The sequence below is a fragment of the Parus major genome, chromosome 2 (genome assembly GCF_001522545.3).
Source record: "Parus major isolate Abel chromosome 2, Parus_major1.1, whole genome shotgun sequence".
Classification (NCBI taxonomy): domain Eukaryota; kingdom Metazoa; phylum Chordata; class Aves; order Passeriformes; family Paridae; genus Parus; species Parus major.
This window is the reverse complement of record NC_031769.1, coordinates 138,111,327-138,132,645: the sequence shown is the minus strand read 5'-3', so window position 1 is coordinate 138,132,645 and position 21,319 is coordinate 138,111,327. Positions and strand designations below refer to the sequence as shown.

General features: G+C 38.9%; 1 protein-coding gene across 6 annotated transcripts in view; it reads right to left on the bottom strand.

The window, feature by feature from the left end:
- Positions 1-21,319, bottom strand: part of COL14A1 (collagen type XIV alpha 1 chain) — a 114,539-nt gene that overhangs the window by 1,944 nt on the left and 91,276 nt on the right. For all 6 annotated transcript variants that reach the window (XM_015617137.3, XM_015617130.3, XM_015617133.3 and 3 more), the window contains 11 exons: positions 20,958-21,011; positions 20,461-20,556; positions 19,159-19,212; positions 18,680-18,733; positions 12,934-12,987; positions 11,978-12,049; positions 9,901-9,936; positions 9,410-9,476; positions 8,719-8,907; positions 1,463-1,540; positions 336-491 (listed from right to left, as the gene is read on the bottom strand). In XM_015617137.3, coding sequence (XP_015472623.1) covers positions 336-491; positions 1,463-1,540; positions 8,719-8,907; positions 9,410-9,476; positions 9,901-9,936; positions 11,978-12,049; positions 12,934-12,987; positions 18,680-18,733; positions 19,159-19,212; positions 20,461-20,556; positions 20,958-21,011 — 910 coding nt within the window. The remainder of the gene's footprint in view (positions 1-335; positions 492-1,462; positions 1,541-8,718; positions 8,908-9,409; positions 9,477-9,900; positions 9,937-11,977; positions 12,050-12,933; positions 12,988-18,679; positions 18,734-19,158; positions 19,213-20,460; positions 20,557-20,957; positions 21,012-21,319) is intronic.

Here is a 21,319-nt window from a genome sequence, read left to right as displayed (position 1 = left end):
GTCACAAACATGAGTTGGTAGGGCTTCAACACAGACCATTGAGATTGAACAGGCTCATACAACTACACAAACACATACAGGACAAAACCCACTAGGCAGGATCAGTTTTACAGGCTGGGGTCAGACGCTGGTCACTTTCCTTTGGTCACTACGCTGGGTCACCTTCTCTTCGTGCTGCCGTCCCACAAAGCAGAGCCACACTGGACACGCAGATTTTTAGGGAGCCACCACATTTTAGTGGAAGGTTCATCGGTAGCCTCCATCTCACTTGGGCTGTTAGAAAATGCCACCCACACCTCCGCAAACGGCAGCTGTCCCGACTCCTCGCTACTCACCTCCCATGCCGTACCCAGCGCAGGAGGATGGGTCACAGTACCCTGGAGGCCCAGCAGGACCCTGGGAGCCCGGCGATCCCGTGTGACCAGCAGGACCTCTCGGACCTGGAGATCCTGGTGGTCCCGGGCTGCCAGTTCGACTTTCTCCTGGAGGTCCTGCATAGAACAGGGAGATGAAACATCTGAGTAATGTCTTTCATGAAAGCAGGGATATGAAGCCATCTTTCCTGGCCTGGAAAACATGGCACTGAGTGTGCTGTAAACACTTCCAGGAGACAGCTTGAGGGGAGGAGCAAGGCATCCTGGCTCTGACTCTGCTGGGCAACCTGAGGGAAAGACTTCAGCCTCTGGCAAGGAAGACAGAGCAGCAGCCTGAGAGGAGATCCACTTCCAATGAGCTTCCTCTCTGGCTGCTGCTTCATTTTCCTTGCCAGAGAGACAGCTTCTAGCCAGAACTGGAGAAAATGTTTCACCAAACATCAGACTTCTGGGAAGGGATTTTCATGGGGAAAGGACAGTCCTGGATATCTGCACAGCTCCTGATTCCTCCCACTCCCTTTCAGTACACTTTCTGGATAGTGCTGTGAATTAATACCAGTGCCTAATGGCCAGGATATCCTCATGAGGTCAGTGCAATTTATTCCTGTTTCAACAGGTCCAAGTTATCACTCTCTCTGCTTTTTCAGGACCTAAATATAAATCCATGTGATATAACATGTTTAATTACAATACGTTTCTCTGTCAACTCACATTTAGGTATGACATTACACCAATGAGAAAACCTATGTAATTATTCCAGATTAATTTTTTCCCATTCCAGAACCTGGAAATGGAATGGTCTGGGAAAAAAAAAATGGAAACATTTTTAAAAGGTGGGCTTGGAGAAGCAGTTTGTCATAGGGAAAATGAAAATACTTGTATGATGGGTGACACCATCATGTGGCACATCCCAACATGATATTACAAAGTGAGAACATTATGACAGCTAAGGGGCCTGAACTACTGCTCTTCTGCAACTCTTCTTAAGGATGAATACAGAGATGCTGTAACCCTCTTCACATGTGGGTCAGAGTGGTCTAATCCAGATGTAAGTTTAATATAAGTTTAAACCTCAAATGTAAGTTTACCTGTGGATCCTGGTGGGCCTCGGGGTCCTTGTGTTCCAACACCTGGATTGCCTTTTTCTCCTTTCTCACCTGGTAAACCTAAGGAAATAGTATTCAATCACATTTTGATCAAAAGTTTGGGCAGTGTTTATTATTTAACCAGGATCATAGTTCCATATGTTATTTTTCATCTAAAAACAAATGGCAGAGAAGGAAGGAGGTGAAAATTAAAAATTATTTGGTTCTTTTTCCCTCCCTCCCCTGGCAGATTCTGAAGGGAAATGTCATTCTTAGCGTCTTAAACATTCCTGCTGCCATGGTGGTTTCATCAAGGTGGTATGCAGAGGCATCGGCCAGTTTCCAGGCTGCACTTCCTGTGGAAAGTTGCCTCTGGACTACACCAAGGAGCAACTATTGTAAGTCAGAAGAGTCTTCCATGCCTCATAGCTATGAATTACTATGTGGCCCAGAAAAGTCAAATTTTTTGTGCTAGAGCAAATTTTCCTTCAAACACTCACCCACCAAAGAGTGGTACAGAACATGATTGTTCATGGAGAGAGTTGTTAATGTTATGGCAGATTCTTGCTAAAACATGAGAAAGGAGTTTCATCACCAGTCCAAATCTGACCCCCAAATAGTACCCAATCCGAGAGTTTCCCTGTCTTGAGGGAGACAAGAGCCAGTGGGTTGTGTTCCTGCACTCCCTCATGGGACTAAATTTCTCTCCTAATGTCTGATCCATGGAGATCACAAATCTAATAATTCAGAGAAAGCACTGCTTATTTCCAGCTTTCCATCTCCTTCTGCACTACCTCTGTGGCATTCTATGAAAACACTTTCTATATACAGCCATCACAATAAGCAGTGTTGAACTATAGTAGGTGTCAAAACTATAAATTCCAGACCCTGAGTTTCCACTAGTGACTTGGAAATTCTCATAAAGTCTGTGTTTGATTTGGATGGTTCAAAGACACCAAATCCAGGTTGGTTTGTGGGACTTCCCCCCAATTTTCCAGACCTCCCTCCCAGCACTGGTAATTGCTCTTCTGGCTTCACAGCTTCCCCACTTTCAAAGCCTGTACATGGCACCTTCATCAACACAGAGCAGAAAGAAAACAGCTGCTGCCCTGGATAGGGCAATATCTACAGTTCCAACTGACTGGGCTCCTTCCTTCCTCTCTGCCCAGATAACTGCTCTCTCTTAGGCCAAAATAGCTGGAGAACACCTCATTTTTGCAAGGAATCATAGAATCACAGAATATGCTGAGTTGAAAGACACCACAAAGATCACCGAGTCTGATTCCTTGCCCTGCACAGTATCATCACCAAGTCACACCGTGTGTCTGAGAGCATTGTCCAAACACTTCTTGAGCTGATGCTGTGACCACTTCCCTGGGGAGCTGTTCCAGTGCCCAGCCACCCTCTGGGTGAAGAACCTTTTCCCAATATTCAACCTAAGCCTTTCCTGATACAACTTCAGGCCTTTTCCTTGGGTTCTGTCACTGGTCACCACAGAGAAAGATCAGTTCCTGCCTCTCCTCTTCTCCTGACGAGGAAGTTGTAATTGAGGTCTCTCCTCAGTCTCCTGGCTGAACAAACCAAGTGGCCTCAGCCCCTCCTCATCAGGTTTCCCCTCAGGGAGGCACAGAAGATCTTTTTAGGTTCTTAGGCTAATTTGTTATGGAAGCAAATAAGTAAATAAAAAATCGAAGAGTGGAAAAAATGGTAATTAAAACCCATCAGTGGCAAAGAATTGCTCACATCAAGTTTATTAAATATGAGTCCGCTGAACTGGATTCAGTATCTGTGGAGGTGTTCTGCATCTTCTGCAGGAACAAGAGGCTTCCAGGGCAACATATTGTCTGACCCAACCACATGAAAAACACAGGCCACACCACTGCAACCAGTAAATCCACAGTGAGCATATAATTTTTGACCAAAGCATTATGATCTCTTTATCTTACCTTTACAAGGTTCTTTGCACTGTCCTTGCATAGTTAAGGCATTGCCTGTTTCCCTTTTTTGACTTTTATTTCCTTCAGTTGCACAATTTTGATGGAAGGGTGGTGGTGTTTTTTCCCAGATGCCTGGAATTTGCTTAGCCCTGTCTTGCTTCAAACATATGCAGAAAATCATCTATTGCAATTCTCTACCTGTGCTGCAGGCCTTGTAACGAGGTAAATGCATCCAAATTATCTCTTATCACACAGAACCTGCAAGGAAAGGCTTGCCCTTTGCAAAAGGCAAAGTCTGTTTTTGTGAATTGCTTTTTTCCTGAGAAGACTGACCCATTAAAACCATCTGCAATTTACACAGATGTTTAGGACCGTTGCTTATCCTGTTGCATGGTAACATTACTTGGTGACTTCAAAGGTAACAGCCAGGATGTTTTGAAATCACAGCCTGCCATGCACTCAATTACAATTATTAACACACACAAAGCTACACACCCATATGTGATGTTCACAGGATAAAATGTCAGTAAGAAATACTAAACATGGAACAAAGAAGAAAACATTCATTGTGGAATAAATGATGAATCTCTTGTGCAGGGCAAACCTTTGAAAGCAAACATTGAAGGCCAAGATAAAATTCTGCATCGGGTTTCTTTTAGTCTGATTTCCAGTAATGTTTATCCAAGTTAAAGAGAACATAAACACTGATGCAAAAATATCCTACTACTAAGGCAAAATGCTCATGAGTTAAAGCCATGGGCTTCCCTCAGGGACTTAAAAGACTCACAGACCTCTTGGCTCGCTCCTAATAAATGGCAGAATATTCAAAATTTACCCAAGTCATCTTTGGTGCCAGATAGTATGGCTTACAGAAAGCCAACCAGACAAGCCATCACTCTTGTAGGTTACTGCATTATTGGTTACTGCAATGGTTAATTGCCATCAAATGAAAGCCTGTGTATCAAAACTTGGCATTTGAGTTAAGAATGCCTTCAAGTCCCAGGAGCTGCTTTCACATTTGTGCTCTGGACATGCTTCAGCAGTGCCATCAAACTGTGTCTCCCCTTCATGCTAACCATGGGTTTATGTCTTGCCCCCATCCAAAATAAGCAATGTCTTCAGGTCAGCCCCATGAAGATCACAAGCAACTGAAATCAATTATTTCCAGCCCTTCACTAAAGATAACTCTGATAGCACCAGTTACTGCAAACAAAACCAACCTTTGCAAACAAAAACAATCCCCACATTCTCTAGCAAAGAAAATTAAATTTTCATGGTTTCTGCACAAAAGGAAATCTCAGGTGTTCTTTATCTAATTTTGTCTTTAAGAGAACACTGTCCTGTGAGGAGAACCATGTATTGCACTTCAGAAAAATTAAACTACTACCAAAAATTCCTCTTTTCAAGACGTTCAGCTGTAAGCATAGTGTATAATAACACAGGGTTGTGATTTTTTTTTTTCATTTTTAATCCACATGAAGCTAAAACTGGAAATAAAAATATTTAATTGACTAAACTGGCAAAAGTTCCATTTAATTCCACTGGAATTTTGCCATCACAGCTGTAAACGTGGCTTTTGATAACACATGTTTAACTGTCTCTTTCATACGAAGCCAAGAAGCAAATAAGGATGAAGCTGTGCTTGAGAACAGTAACTTTCCCAGTGACAGTTCGGTATTTATTGTACTTTAATCATAGTGGGATGGGCTGTAAGTTTTATTCACCACTTCAGACCACATAAGAGCTGAAGTCCATCCAGTAGTAGAGGAACTGCACTTTCACAACATCTGAAATATGCCTCAGTGCCTCAGCATAGTTTTTATTACAGCTTTTCCATTTCTCCACAAAGTTGAGAAAACTACCCATATATTATAAAAATAAAGAAACCAAAAAGAAGGAGAAAGCAGGTTGACTGTTTTGTTTTCTATGCCATTTTTCAGAGGTGCAACTACTTCCTGGGCACTCAGAAACCAGACACTAGTTGTTTAAGTCTCAGTTCACAAACAAAACCGAATCAAAACATGTTCAAACTAGCTGAAAGAAAAATTTAAAAGTGAAAATTAAAATAGGGATGAGGGCTTTGAATAGTCTGTGTTTGGTTTTTTTCCAAACTCCTGTACATATGCAAATTAGCAAGGAGTAAAATTCTAGTAATTAATCTGGGATTATGTACTGTAGGGGCCTGGTAATACAACGTGGCCTCTAAGCATGCAACAGACACAGAGAATGGAATCTGTCGAGAGAATGACTTGTCCTTTCTCACTGAGGTGGTCTTTCTTGGAAGGACCAGCTCAGTGTTACTCCTGAGAGGAATCCCATCCAGGAATGGGACATCCAGGACCTACAAGTTCAAGTGGAGGTTTCTAACAGAACTCCATACATTCTCTCAACCCATGTCTCTTTCCAAAGCCTCTGATTAATGCTTGGCAGAGTGACAAGGTAAATAATGGAAAAGATATTGGCCAGGCAAGTTAGCAGGGAAGTGCATTGATGTCTCTCACTGCTGACATTTTCCAGTAAAGCTCTCTTTGGTGCACCATTTCTAACCAGTTCCACACGCTGCTTTCTGAAGTGCCCCTTTCTTACAGGCTGGGATTGAACAGGTGGTAGGCAAGAGAGATGAGTCAAAGTAAACATCTAGCCTGCCCTCATCTTTTTATCTTCCTTCTCTACCAGCACCTTGCCACTCAGCTCACAGCCAGTAACAGGCTCTTGCAGCAATTCCAACAGTTTGAGGGGAAAGAGAAACATTACTAAATAAGCAAACAGGTGGGTTTTCCCTTCTAATGACTATTGCTTCTTAGCACACTGTTGCAGGGCATTTTCTGAGCTTAGAGGTGGAGCCTGACTTTCAGAGTTGCTAACCTGGCACTGGGCTTGAACATTAAATTGGCTTCATATACAACCAAAATGCTGACGACATTAGTGAAAAGAAACATTTTTATATAAAGACTTCCAGGTGGATGACTGCAGATCTTCAGGACAGGACTATACAATGTGTTTGCTGAACAACTTAAATGCAAGCAATGCTTCAGAACACAGCAAGGGATGGAGTCTGATTCCATTTACCCTCCTCTCTGCAGTCACTGGAAACTTAAAAACACTCCCTTCCATCCAGAAGCTGAGCAATTTTAGTCTGCTGCTTCTGTGTATGATGTCAGGAATCCAGTGAGAACTGGGAATGCATGAAAAATCATTCTCCACAAGCATGAAGTTGTTTAAATAATTTTTAATTTTCATTTTTGTATTTTGGAGTTAGCTTAGAGCAATTCCTTAGAAATGGATTCAGAAATAGCCCAAGAGTCTGTAGAAAAAGGTATTTTCCTACTCAGTAAAGTGCTACTACATCAAACACAAATCAGTCTAAAAATTCAGTTGCTTCTGAAGAAATTAAACCCTCAAGGGGCAATAAATTTTTATATACTTTTGCCTAGTTTCTGAAGGAGCTCCTTCCTCTCTTCCAGATTCTGTTCAAGGCTCCAGTTACATGAATGTCCTAAAATTTTCACTCCAAGTAAACCAACCAATTCATTTTTCTTAAAGTTTACACATGGATTCTTGTTTCTTGAAACAACCTCATTTTAAGCTGAAAATATTGTAAAACACTCTCAACATTTGGTATCACATTTTATGAAAATCTGCAGAGAGGTCTGACTGCAGTTCTGAAGGATGCTTGATTAGAGCTTTCTCTCTACCAAGTATAAAACTCTCCACAAGCACTCCCTGCCAAAATCAGTCCCTTCTAACATCAGTTATCCATATAACTGGATATGAGTTATCATATCCAGAGAGGAAACGGGAAATAGGGAAGAGGCAATATTCTTTTTAATGTCTTTTTCCCCTTCTATACTTTATTTCCAATGCTGCTTCCCCAGACATTAATATTGTCTGCAGTGGGCTGACCCACATGGTGTTTCATTTAAATGATTGTGTCTAATCACACTGTGATTCCTCAACGGGCATGTCAGGACATCAGTACAGTAAATATAACATAAAGTACAGGCTAAATGCTGGACATGCTCTTTTTTTGTAGCCTGGAGTTTTGGTTGTCCCTTTCCTAAAATCCTAGCTTGAGAAACCTCTTCCCAAAAAAGAAGGGAAAGATCTAAAATATGTATTAGTATATTCAAGTATCCTGAAATCTGCATTCAGTGTTTCCAGACCACCCTTTCTAAAGTCAGTTCCTCAATTCCTGTCTTTTCCAATCTGGTTTTCTACTTGTCTCACACTCCCTCATTCCCCCTTCTTTCTGGAGAGTGTCTGGTTTTTGCTCAGCTGGAGCAAGCAACAGCAGGACTGAAGGGTCACTACCTGAAACCTTGCCACTTTTTTCAAAATGGCAATGGGAATCACAGTCTTGAGGGCAAGACTCACAGGTTCACTCAAAGACTTTTTATTAAAAACAATGTTTTAACTATGGTCATAATGGCCATAATGTGAACTGGAACTACTGAGTTCCTGAACAGCCTTCACGGCAATTAATTTTTAAAATCCCAGTTAGCAGATTTTGTAACAGCAACGCCAATTCACTTCTTCTGAATATCACATTTGTCTCTTGGGTTTTTGGTCACCTCCTCATGTGATATTCTTCAAAGCCCTTTCACAGATCTACTCAGTGTTACCTTCTGTGGTTAGTGCTACTCTGGGACACAAAAGATAGCTATGGTTGCACAGAAAGAGAGTTAATCAAACATGGAGCTTGTTTTGTTATTAGACAATGCTCATGGAGGAAAGGAGAATGGGATCTAGCCTACATGTGAGAATACAGAAGAGAATTCTTGTAAATTTTGAGTGTATTACTTCACTTTGACCTCACCATTTCCTCTTCTTGACTCTCTCAACCCCTCAAACTAGGAATTTCTCTCTCTTCTTACCAACCTTGCTCCTTTCAGGTGATGATGACTCAGAAATTCCTAGACTGACACATTTCAAGTTATCAAAAAAGCTCAACATTTCCCCAGCATACACTTCAGTTTTGCATCTGACTTTCTTCAATTGCTCCTTTGCTTATACATTTAGAGAATCTGCTTACTTTGGAGTCTTACTAAGATGAATCATGATGTGATAGGATGTGCACAGTAGATTCCACCAATCTTCAGCAGTTTAAGCATTAAACCTCTGTCTGATCCTGCCAAATCATGCCCAGCAAAGCCTGCATGACTTTCATGACCGTCTCCAGAGCCTTCCTTATGGTCTGTTAAGATTCTCACTAATTAACTAGTGAGAAAAATGTTGCTTTTGCATTTAGACAGGAGACAAAAGCTATTAGAATGTATCAGGAATGAGGGGTATAATTTATTATTTCTGAAGTATGAAGCTTACCTCTTTCTCCTGGTCTTCCTGGTTGACCAGGGCTTCCTGGAAACCCTTGCATGCCTGGCGATCCTTGCTCACCCTGTGGCCCTGGAGCCCCCGGCCGACCTGGCTCACCAGGAGGTCCAGCAATGGTTCGTGTTGAGACAGACTGGCTTGGAATCTGGTTCAGAATCGAGTTATATCTTGCCATATGACCTGTCAGGAAAAAAAAGGCAGAATTTTCAAGTAGCAGTGGAAAATCTGATTCAGCAAGGTTTGAACAGAGTACTGGCAGGTTCTCAAGGCTGTGGTCTCTCATGCTTTGGTATTATAAAGTTGTGCACTGGTTGGGGGAGAAATAGTTTATTGAGTGCACAGAAAATGGAAGAACTATTGTACAGGATTTTTTTTCTTCCTTTGGTAAGGGTTTGGGGGGTTTTTGAATTTTATGTCTATAAAAATTTAAAATTGTTGCAGCAGAAGCTTCTGTATACTGTAATATCTTGGAGACAACTCCAGATTTATTTTTTTTTTCAGAAGGCTGATGTTAATCAGCTCTAGTTGGACATAAATCTGGTCGAACATAAAACTTGTTGGAACATAAATCTCAACTGCCTAGTCTAAAGCAAACAGATCCCCTTGGATATTTTGAGAAGTGTCATATTTGTAAGTAACTGTGGCAGGAAAAGACTCATTCCAGATAGAGAAGTGTACTTGCCTTGGATGAGCTGTTCACACACTTGACGAGCAACAGCCCGGACCATGGCTTGGGACTGGAGATCACCCTGGATAACAACAGCAGCAGTGCATGAAATAGTTTCTTGTGTCAGTTCTGTGCTGAAAGCACTTTGAGCAAAGAAAGATATTTATTACTGCCAAGATATTATATCCTCACAGATGAGAAAGGAAAGCCAAAGAAATTTTGTGATTTCACTGGTTCCCATTTCTCTTTTTGGCCAGCAATCAGAGGTCTGAGAAGATAACCTTAATGAGGGTTATGATTTCGAAACATGCTTACTGCCACATACTTCCCACCTTCAAAACTTTAATGTAAAAGACCATGTCTGGAAAAGAGGGAAAGTTTACTTAATTGCAAAGAGAAAACTACTGTGCCTGTAAACACTGAGAAACAAATTTTCAGGGAAAGCTCTTTCTGAGACAGAAGGCCAGGCAGGGAAAAAACCACAGCTAACATGAACATAGACTTACCCGTTCACCCCTTTCACCCTTAGCTCCAGGAGGGCCCTATGAAAAGATTCAATATAAAATCAATTCTCCCTTTGTTCTGCTCAAAAGTTTTCACACCTAAACTTTGTCTGCCTTGCAGATTCATAGTAAAGGGAGAAAAAATAAAAAATAAACAAGCTTTCAGGAGGTCATGTGACAAATACACTTCTGTCATTTCAGTACTCAACAAAATGTTCACATTTGGCAGTGACATGGGAACAGTGACTTTCTCAAGTGTTTGCCACGTTGAATTCACTTACACAAAATGATAGCAAGGCAGGCCAACACATGATGCATTTCATATGGCTGAAACAGGTCTAATTTTTGCAAAATAGCAGCCCAAAACTTGCTATACTGAGACTCTGAATCCACTATGAACAGAGCAAGCAATGGGATTAAACTGCACAGAAAATTGTTTGACATTAAGGACATACTGTAGTGGTGGTGAGGAGGATGATGGATTGAAACAGGTTGTCTAGGGCAGTTACAACTTCAACAACGTCAGTTTTTGGGGTAGGCTACATATTTCTCAGGAACTCCTGAAGGAAGGAAAGGTCTGTTGGTCAGAGCCTGGTGCTAACATCAAGGTCATGGGTTGGGCCATCTACTTGAGAGCTGGACTTGATGATCCTGTGGCTCCCTTCCAACTCAGACTATGCTGTGCTTCTGTGCAGGTAACCAGCTGATGGATACATGGTTAAGCACAGCTCATTCCATCCTTGGAGAAAAGAATCTCTCACAAAGACTAGAAGTTTATTTCTAAGGGCTCTATTCTATAACTCTACATTTTGGAATAGACAGCTATTGAAGCCCAGTAATTTTTCAGCCACCTGTTTTTTTCTGCATTAATAGAGTCCAACCATGCACAGCAGAACTCCTGCATGACTCACAGGAATATCTAGATTCTTGAAAATTTAATTCAGTATCTGGAACATGTGATAGGACAGGAACTGCATAGTCAACATGTTATATATTGATAGTAAAAATTCCATAGCTCATCAAATCTCCTTTGTAGATTTCATGGTTACACTTAGAAACTATGCAGAACTGGGCATTAGGTTATTATCTTTGCTTATGTTTTATCAGTCAATTTAATTTCATTTCCACTTAACCAAATGAAAATGCTTGCATTGGTCTAAATCTCCAAACCAAACTGGATTTTGGAAAAAAAAATTATATTCTACAAGTTGAGTCAGAAATGCACACTGTCCCATTCTCATGTCTTTAAAAATTAAATAGAATGTTTCTCTAATATATAGGAAAAAGCTGAGCAAGGTTTATAATCGAACAAGTAGTCAAATATTAAAATATGGATACATAATATTGTCTGAACTCTTACAGAGACAAAGACGTCCACTATAAATATTGTCTTTAGCATAATTTACACACTCATTTCACAGTTGTATTCCTTTCTTCCAGTCAAAACACCTTGTTCTGGAGGTTTTTTAATAATAAAAAAAATAACATCTGAGAGACAAACTTAGAATTGGAGGTTCCTAATACTAATTTTAGATATAGAGGATATAATTTTCCACTCAATGAAACTGAGAGTCAAATTTATAACAATCTAAAAAAAGCAATCTAAAAAAAGCCTAGTCATTACTCATTTGTTCTGATGTAAACACAGAGTAACCCCAAAAGCCAGTTTTTTATTTACATATTATTTGCACAGTTTGGAAATTAGAACAGTATTTTGGAAATATTCAGGTTAATAAATACTTAAATTTCCAGAGAGTTGCTGGAAGAGCAAAGGGAAAAAAAAAAAAGAAAGTAATTACACAAAGAGTACAAATTCACAGAGTTGTGTTCTCAACTTCTGTGTTTTAGTCTTGTGTTTTGACTCTAATCCCTATATTCCAAACATTGTATGTAAGATCAACAAATATATTTAATTACAAAGAATGAACAAAGAAAGGTCAATATGATGTTTAACTTAACCACTAACTGCAAACAGATCATAGGCAATAAATATTGAGGAGTTCTGTCGAACAGTGAAGCCAAGCTCAGAAACCAAAGAATGCACAACAGCAGACAAAGAAATATATTTAGTTTTACTTACAGGAGCTCCAACATCACCTTGTGGCCCCTGACTTCCAGTAACACCTGGAACACCTGGAGCACCAGGTATGCCCTGTGTGGAAAAAGAGGAAGAAAATCAACAATCAATGTCCATGATTCCTGATGAGGAGAAAGACAGACTGTTCTGTCAGTCCAAGACTGGAGATACCCAGAGAGAGGACTAAAATACAATTTTCAGGAAAAAGAGCACCAAAAGCACAGCTCTGAGAAAAGCACTTGAGAAAAATAACTTGTGTTGCTTTCTGGAACAGGCAGATATTGCTGAACCACTGGAATAAATCCTGTGATGTCAATACTGTGTTCAGGGTGGATGACTCAGAGTGCTCTTTGTAAAAAACAAAAAGATGGCTTGGAGAATACTCAGTACAACCAGCAGCTTCAGCTTCATCTAATCTTTAAATTTATTAAGAAGGCATTAACTTTGCCTAGCTGCAGTAACTGAGAAGGCTGAGACTGATTCTGAAGGCAACATATATCCTGCATTAGTGGCTGGATAATGTGGCCTCTGCAGTCTTCCTTGATTACTCTATGAGAGCACCTGTGCTCACCTCCAGCCTCTAGACCTCAAGCAAAACTTGGTGGCTCACTTCAGCTAACAGTTCTAATTGGAATTTTTGCCAAAAAGGAAGTCTTGTTTCAAATGTTAAAAGCAGCAATTCTCTCTTTACAGTGCAGTTACTTGACTGAGGACAAGCTATCAACCTATTGACAGAACAACTCTCTCCCCTTCCCATGGGAGACATTTTCTTCTTGAGCTAAGTAGGAGTGGAAAGAGATTACACTGGACAAGCAGCTCTCTGCCAACTCCATGCATCATGAGAATTCTAACTTCCCTTGGCCTTGCTCTATCCACTGTAGAATAGATAACAGTGTGACCTATAATCCCCCAAAATCCTGCTGACTTTTGCAGTAAGAAATTCCATGGGCAATACTCACCATTGGGCCAGGAGGTCCTTGTGGGCCTGTGGGTCCATCCTTGCCAGGAAAGCCCTATAAAAGATAAATATATGCAATTTCATCAGTTTTTTATATGTATTTCATGAATCTGTTCTATCTAGAAGAAATTTTTTACTTTTGTTCTTTGGTTTTGCTTTGCTTTGTTGTTGTGTTTGGTATTTTTTTTTTAATTAATACCTGTTGGTAGTGGTCTCTTAGAAAAAAATTCCTTATTTCCTCTGGGGAGAGTTTATTTCTTAAAAGGAGCTATAGTGCCACCAAGATTAAAAAAAAAAAAAAGTCCAGCTAGTGACACAATATTTTTGAAGAAAAAACAATAGAAAATTCTTCATACTGGCAATTTTCACCTCTGAGTGAATTTCACTCAGAACACTTCTGTAGGGAAATGAATGAGAGGTTTGCTGTCAAGCCTCTCTACCACAAGGTCATGTTTCTACATCTGTTCTCACTGGGGGCAAGCATTTGCAGTCCCACTGATGAGGTGCTGAAAGATGGCAAGGGAGAGTGGCTCTCTCTGCCCAGCAGAGCTGTGCATGTGCTCCAGCTATCACTGAGGTCCTGGCTCAGGAAGCAGCAGGAACACTCATGTGGTTTACATTATGAACGTGCCTCAGAGCTTCCAGAAATGAGAGCCAAAAACTAAAGATAACTTGGAAACTGGAAAGTGAGTACATCACAGAAAAAAAGACTGACCAGATGTAGAAGAAAATACATTGTTAATGAAGTATTCTTCCAAATTAACTAATACGTGCATTTTGTATCCACATGCTATAAAGCTTGGGTTTCTGACCAGCCTTCTGATTAGACAATTCTTTAATTATTACATAGCCTGAACAGGAGAAATATGGTTTTACTTCTGGCTCAAGACCAGTTTGAAAGGTGGTTTATGCTGGGAAGTGTTTGGTTTATTGCTGAAAGGTTTGAAAATGTTTACGGTGACACACACAGTAAAGAACGTTCCAGGCCTCAGTATCTCATGGAGCTTCAGAAGAAAAAATTTACAACTTTTTTGGTTTGCTCTTTTTTCCAAAGCTTTGTTTCTGACATGGTTTTAGTAATGAATATAACATATTCTACTACTTTTATGCTCTGAATAATTTGGAAACTATTATTTCAATCTGCAATCATGTGGCATAAAAAATGGCTGGGGACTAATATTTTCTGCCATATACCTGGAAAGGTTTGTTGGCTTTTTTACAATTCTGCTGGATGGGTGTTTTGATGATAAAATAACATACTCAACTCATATTATGTTATGTTATTATGTTATCTATGTATCCTTAGATAAGTTTCCTTGATAAGGAAATGCCTTTCTATTCCACAGTGTTGTCAGATGAAGCTGAAGCCTTCATATTTATGTTTCACATTTTAAAGCAAAGATGTAAAACCTTTATTTATTTTTGCTCGGTCCCAAAGCAAGATGAAAACTGATTGACCCTTTTAAGGGTTAAACTTAACTGAGAGGAGGGAAATAAAGTGCTTTCCACTGCTTTCTAGGATCCAGTGTGGATTCACACAAGCTTCTAAAGAAAAATAAAACTGTATGTCTTTCTCTTCTCCCACCCCAGACAAAGAATAAAATTAACAATATGATCAGAAATATATTTTCTTGGAATATATTTCACAATTTCTTCCTTCTGAGCAGTGCTTTTACTCCTGGCTGCTCAGTAATCACCTCCTGTCTATTCTCCTAGGGTTTATTTCTCTTGGCATTGTGTCTGTATCACCCACAAAAGATCACCTCCTACTGTATTTGCTAGATGTGAAAATTGCTACACATAAATCAAGTCACAAGTAAGAGTATAGCAATACATATTCTCTCATGCTGGTAAAGGACTAAAGGTATTTGTTTGTCCTGCCAGCAGTGTTTGAAGATGATGTTACCCAGACCACCTGATGGCCAGAAAGGATCTGACACTCATCCTGAACTTTTGAGCTGAGAGCAGAGATTAGTAAGTACCAGGAAATTGGCAGAAAGACTGGGAATTTTTTTCTTCTGGCTCTTTCTCCCATAATTTTTGGTGTGTGTAATGTAGAAGAAAATAGAGCACAGTGAGAATTCATGAAGTTGTATTCTGAGTACTGAAGCCTTGTAGATGCTATTTAATCTCCCATTTATTGAATTCTCCTCTCTGCTTAACCATCTCTAATCCAAGGGGAATGACTGAGGAATTACATAGCACAACAGCTCTTTATCACATCCAGGACAGAAATGACTCTGTACAAAGCCACTGATTCTCTCCCATGGAACTGCATGTCCAAGAGCAGGATAGGACAGATTTTGATGTGTGGCCTAGGATGTAGGTCTTAGAATCAAGGTTTATGTCATTTTGGAAAGTTAACTTAAAAAAAGATATATTTTGCTAGTGGCATGAAAAAAAAATCTAGAGAAAGAGTGTAGCTCTTTCTTTTGTAGAATTTTTATAAGAGATTTTATTTGCCAAAATGCAAATGGCATCACCGGTTAAATCTCAAGTCTGCTGAAATCAGCACTGCTGCTGGCCTCATTATAAACTCTTGAGCTTTCTGTAGCCTGGAATTTGTTTGGGGGATCTTGTGGAGAGGGGAATTTTCAAGTAGGACTAGGTACCAGCAAAAACTTTACTGAAGCTACTGAGCCAGGCTTGAAGACTTTCATGTAGATCCTTTTAAAACAAACTCTGCAGCCTGGGACACATGACTGCCAATTCAAGATCTGTCTTTCAACATGAAATGCTTGGGACTCTTGGTGGAGAAACATGATCTGTTCTCTTTAGTAAAACGCCCCTATACTGCAAGCTGCAAATATGGGGCAGCAAGAAAGGACACCAAACAACCACAGCTACAGCCATACAATAAAAAAAATAATTTTATATTTATAAAATCTTTCCTGACACTCTGAAAGCTGATGAGAGAGGAGGGGACTGTTCCTCGTGTGGAGACTGAGATGTAGATTTAACCAGGTTACCAGACACATATAAAATACTATCATGCATATTCAGAGTATTTGCTTTATTTTCAGATGAAAATTTCTTTTTTACTCTGATTCAACCTTCACAAAGGATTTTTATTACATCCCATTCTTCTTCATAGGGAGGGTATGTCATTATGGAAATGAACTTTTTATGAAGTCACATAACTGACATGGAAAATGTTCAATTTCTTTCTAAAACCCAAGAAAAAGCAAATAAATCAGGAGTTACGAAACAAGTTCAAAAATACAAAAAAGAAATTTTACAGATTAAGTGTTGAATTACAACATTAAAAATGGAAAATCAAACCCTTTCCTCAACTGATTTCAAAAGAAAATCCATATGAACACTACATATCAATACAAAAAGAAAGGAAAACAAACTGTAAAAGTGAAGTGATTCCAATTATCAGGAACTGAAGGGAAAAAAATCTCCATTCCAGCACTTCATGAGTCTAGTATCACATTATACCCAGTTCAAAGTTCTCAGAGATGTCCCAATAAATATTAGCCCTATGCTTACCACCCATTAAAATTAAAATTGTGATTTAGCAACTTGCCTAAGTACTCTACAGCATAAGTACCACTGTAATTAAAATATTTAGAGATCAAAAAATACTAAAGAGGAAGGGATAACTAAGCTAAGAAAAACACAGAAAATCTCAGAAAAACACAGAAAATCTCAGTCCTTGCAAAACAGTTTGGCATTTTGGTCAACAGGAGGAAACCCAACAAAAGGAACATTATACAAAAAGGCAATTTACTTCTCAGGAATTTTCCAGTTCCCCTTTGCTGCTGCAGTTATGCCCTTCAGAATTATCCCTTTTTCAAGTGCTGGGTCTTCAAAGAGACTGCGGTGAAATAATTGGTTTGGATCTTTGCCCATTAAAAGCAATTTTATGTTGTCATAACTTCACAGGAATCAAATGAGTTGCAACACCCTAAAATCAGTATAGCATAATTATTTGTTGCCATAGAAATAATTACAGCTGGACAACATTGCATAAGGGTCGCACAGTAACAATACCAGGCTAACAGAACTAATTTTATGAGCTCTAGGCTGTTTATCCAGCTCCTGTGATTAACAGCAGAAGAAACAGAACACATGAACAAAGCATTATTACTGTACCTAGAAAAATAGGCAATTTATGTAATTGCCCTGCCTTTTTATAGACAACAGTGGGGTATTCTACAGAATAAACACCACATGACCTTTCCAGGCTGTATCAAATGCCTCTGCTGCACTACTCTTCCTTGGCTTTTCTCTGGAATTCCATCTCTCTGCAACAACCTCTCACATCTGGGAGCACCAGACCCCTTCTGAACTGCTGGCTGCCATCAAGGCATGGCAGAGGGCATCCTCTGCTAAATATGAAGTCAGTCACAGAATAACAAAAAAACACAGAGCTCTTTTCTGCTTGAACTGCGGGCACCTCCATGTCCCTCATGGTCAGGAATGCAGAGGGAGGAGGCACGTGGCACCCACTTGTACAAAGTTTAGCTCCAAGTCACCTCAGCTTGTCCAGGACCAAGGCCAGACAGAACATAGCAAAAACCCAAATGTTCATCAGGGTCCAGGTCTCTATTAACCTGGAGATGAACAGGTGCCATGAAAGTTGGGCAATTTAGAGGGAAATATTCCAGTGCAGCCAAAAAAAAAGACATAAAAACATGCAAAACCATAATACATCACAGTACTATAAAGTAGGAAAAAAAAACATTTACTTACATATTTCACAACAATTTAATTGAAAATTCGAAGGCTATTCCTCCAATTAAGTTATTCATAAGATGACAATATTGCATAAATCTTTATCTTAATAAAATGTCTTTCTTTTCTTGATTTTTAGAGAAAAAAGAAATATTTATCTATTGCCCAAATTTCACAGTAACTTCAGTGGAATTACTTCTAGACATAAAGATATGCCAATGTTTAAATTCATAATAGTGAGTTCAAATACGTGTTTTGCTACAAGGTTAGGGATTTTTTATAACAAGGTCAGAAAATCAAAGAATTTCCAGATTTCTCTGAAGTTCAAGTTACATTAACATATCCAAAAAAAAGGATCATGAATATGTAAATCTTTCTCAAATGAAACTGAAAAGTTATATTTCATAATGAACTTCTGCTGTTGACAGAAATCTAGTACTATGCTAACAATAACTTTCCAGTGTCTGACTAATAATGAAACAGAAGTCTCCCCAAGGAGATAAAGTGGAAGACTTATAGGCTTAACTGCAGAAATGAATATGAATTTTCTTTTACTGGCTCCTAGACAGACTGTATCTTCAGTTGTTTTACCAGGAGCAGAATAAAGTTGACTAAATTTTGGTAGTATTTTTCACCTTTTCCTCATGTCAACTGTTTCTGCAGGTGCTGTTATACATTCAATGTTAAATTCCCTTGCAGTTGTCTCTGTTATTCATTAATCAGCTAGAAAGCAAATTTTGATTATTGCCTTGGATTGCATACTAATTATATACCATTGAATTTTAAGCTTATAAAACAAGAGATTAATTGGCAATGCTGAACACAAGTGACATCTGTTCCTGTCAAATGCATAAAGCACAGGCATCCTGCAGGGTTCCCCTTACACATCTCAACCCTCATCAGCAGACAGAAGGATGTCCACCCTCCTGTGCTGATTGGCACAGAGAGATGATCTCCAGAAAGTAGAGAGTATAAATCAATTATAATAAATCAACCATGTTGGGAAACATTTCCATTAGGGAATGGGAGCAAAACACATGTAAAACATACTCATTTTACCTTACCCTTTGACCTTGAGCTCCATCTCTTCCTGGTGAACCTGATGCTCCTGGGACACCCTAAGCATTATAAAAGGAGAGAAAATGAAGAGATTAAATTAACAGAATCCAGCCAAATAATCTTCAAGTGAAACTGCACCCATGTTTTGGACAAATGGAACCAGGGAGCTCAATAATGGGTGACACCATAGAAGAGATCCAGGAAAGAAGGTATTTCTGTGAAATGAGAGTTGGGTGAACACACATCATTAAAATGCAGAGGGGTTGAATCTACAGAGACACAATTTCAGCATTAAGGAACATAACCAGCTCTTCAGGCCCAAGAGAATCAGTCACTGCACACCAGCATACCCTGGACTCCTCCTCTTCCTAAACCCCTGTTCAAATTCACCCCAACAACTCATTTCTCAGCAGTTTGCAGTATGTGCCCTAAACTCACAGTGATGTCAATTCAACATTCAAACTTGGTATACAACAGGGAATACCTGCAGGCCAGGAAAACCAAGATCTCCCTTCTCTCCCTTTTCACCTGGTGGCCCCTGCAAATAAAGAATCACACATAGTAAACCAAATATATGATTACCTTTCTATTTTTAATAGTTCCCTTCACCTTCTTAAAAGAAAAAAACCAAAAAAGTAATCAGTAAGAAAACAGACTATGTTTCTTTCTGAAAGCAAACATACAGATTCTTATTTGCAAAAAATGCATATGCAGAAGTTATAGACATAGGAAACAAAATTAACTTTAAAAGATTTCATAAGTAATTTGATAAAACTATAGCCATTTTGTTACAAAAAATTTTCTTTTTCTCTTCAAAATAATTTGTTTCACTTCAGGCCACAGCAGTATCTCCAATAATGGTAAAAAAAAATGGGTTTTCTTTGGCAACTAGGCATGTTTCTGTGGTACATATGCATGAAAAAATATACTTTTCTAGATAATAAGCAAAATCTAACTTTTTTAAAAAAATGTTTTCTCTATTAAATAACTGGTCTTATAATTAAAGTATTCTTATTATTATTCTCTATGACAACATCACCAAGAATATACAGATTTGGTAAACTATTATATTTTACATTAGTATCAGATAAGTTGGAAAACAGATGAATTTGTATTGTAATGTAGTAAATTTTGAAAAATAAAACTAGCAGAAAAAAATATATATATATTACTCCTTTTCTAGGCTTGTCTGTACCCATCTATTGGAGATGTGTATGAAACAAGGTAAGTGCTACTGGTTCATTATTCTAAAAATGTTTATTTGTGATGAAATTCTGTGACTTATTTCACAACAGCCTTGCAAACTCCAGGCCTTATCACTTCCTCTGATGATAGATTTTATTATGTAATGAATATTATTGCTTAATTTTGGCAGAGAATATGATGTTCTTGTTTGGGTACACCTTTCAAGTCAGAACTGATCTGTGATGAGCAGTACAGCCAGAGAAAGAGAAAATATTAACATTTTGGTCTGGTGCCATGTCACAACCCCCACTGCAATTTATTTTCACTTGACTCCAGGCTTGGATGCTAATATCCAGGTCACATTCAACCTGCAATCAAATACTTTCAGCTGACTAAAAATTCAGATCAAAATAAAAAAAACCAGAAATGTTGGCATTGAACCCACATTTGCTAGAGGTCAAACACACATCTGTGATTTCACCTCAAATATTGAAATTCAGATTCTGATCACAATACCAAAAGCTATTTCAGTCTAGTCTAAGCTATTTGCTGTTTAAAAGATCACAGAAAAAAAAAAGCCTATTGATTTTTTCAATCTCACTGGAAGCCCTTGAATAGAAAGTCCACTGGGTCCTTGTGGTCCTGGAGGTCCTTGTGGTCCAGGAACACCAATTTCACCTCGAGGTCCATCTGGTCCCTAAAGTAGCACAGAACATAAGTTAAACTCTTATCATATGGACAAAGGCAGCTTCTGTTTGAAGAATTAAATACCAATAGACTCCAAAATATCTGAAATATGAGTTAACGTGATTGAGCAGGTAGGGTTCAATTTTAAAGTGTCTGGTTTCTTTATAAATACTAAATAAAACGATGATTTATGCTGCAAAAGCAACATTCTGACTTTTGTATCTTTTATCAAGGAACAAATAGGACAATTAATTGTTTTAAAAAGAGCCACAGCAAATGCCAATGACATTTCACTATGCTTTTTCCTCAAAAACACCAGAGACAATCTGGAACTCATTTCAAGGTTTACATGCAGCAGAGATAAACCAAGAACCTGTGCATCTGTCAAATGTAGAGTGATATAAAAAGTACCTTTGGACCTGGATCACCACGATGACCTTTGGCACCTCTGACACCTGGACCACCCTGTAAAGCACAAGCATGGGACTCACTGAAAACCAAAACTCTCAAAAAGAAATGAAATCCAGAGAAGCCCAAACAGATTCTTCCTGTTCCTGAATCAGCATTCAAGAATCAGTAAATATCCTGTCGATATCCTTCCACTGAAGTAATTAAACTGGGAACATTCTCAAGTGTGGCCATAGACAGGAACAGATTTAAACACAGATGTGACTACTTTTTAGAGCCAAGAATGCACACTACGTAAGAATCAAAATAACACTGAAAGCTATGAAAATGGATGGAAATGTGGTCACAGGTTACCTTTCAGTTGC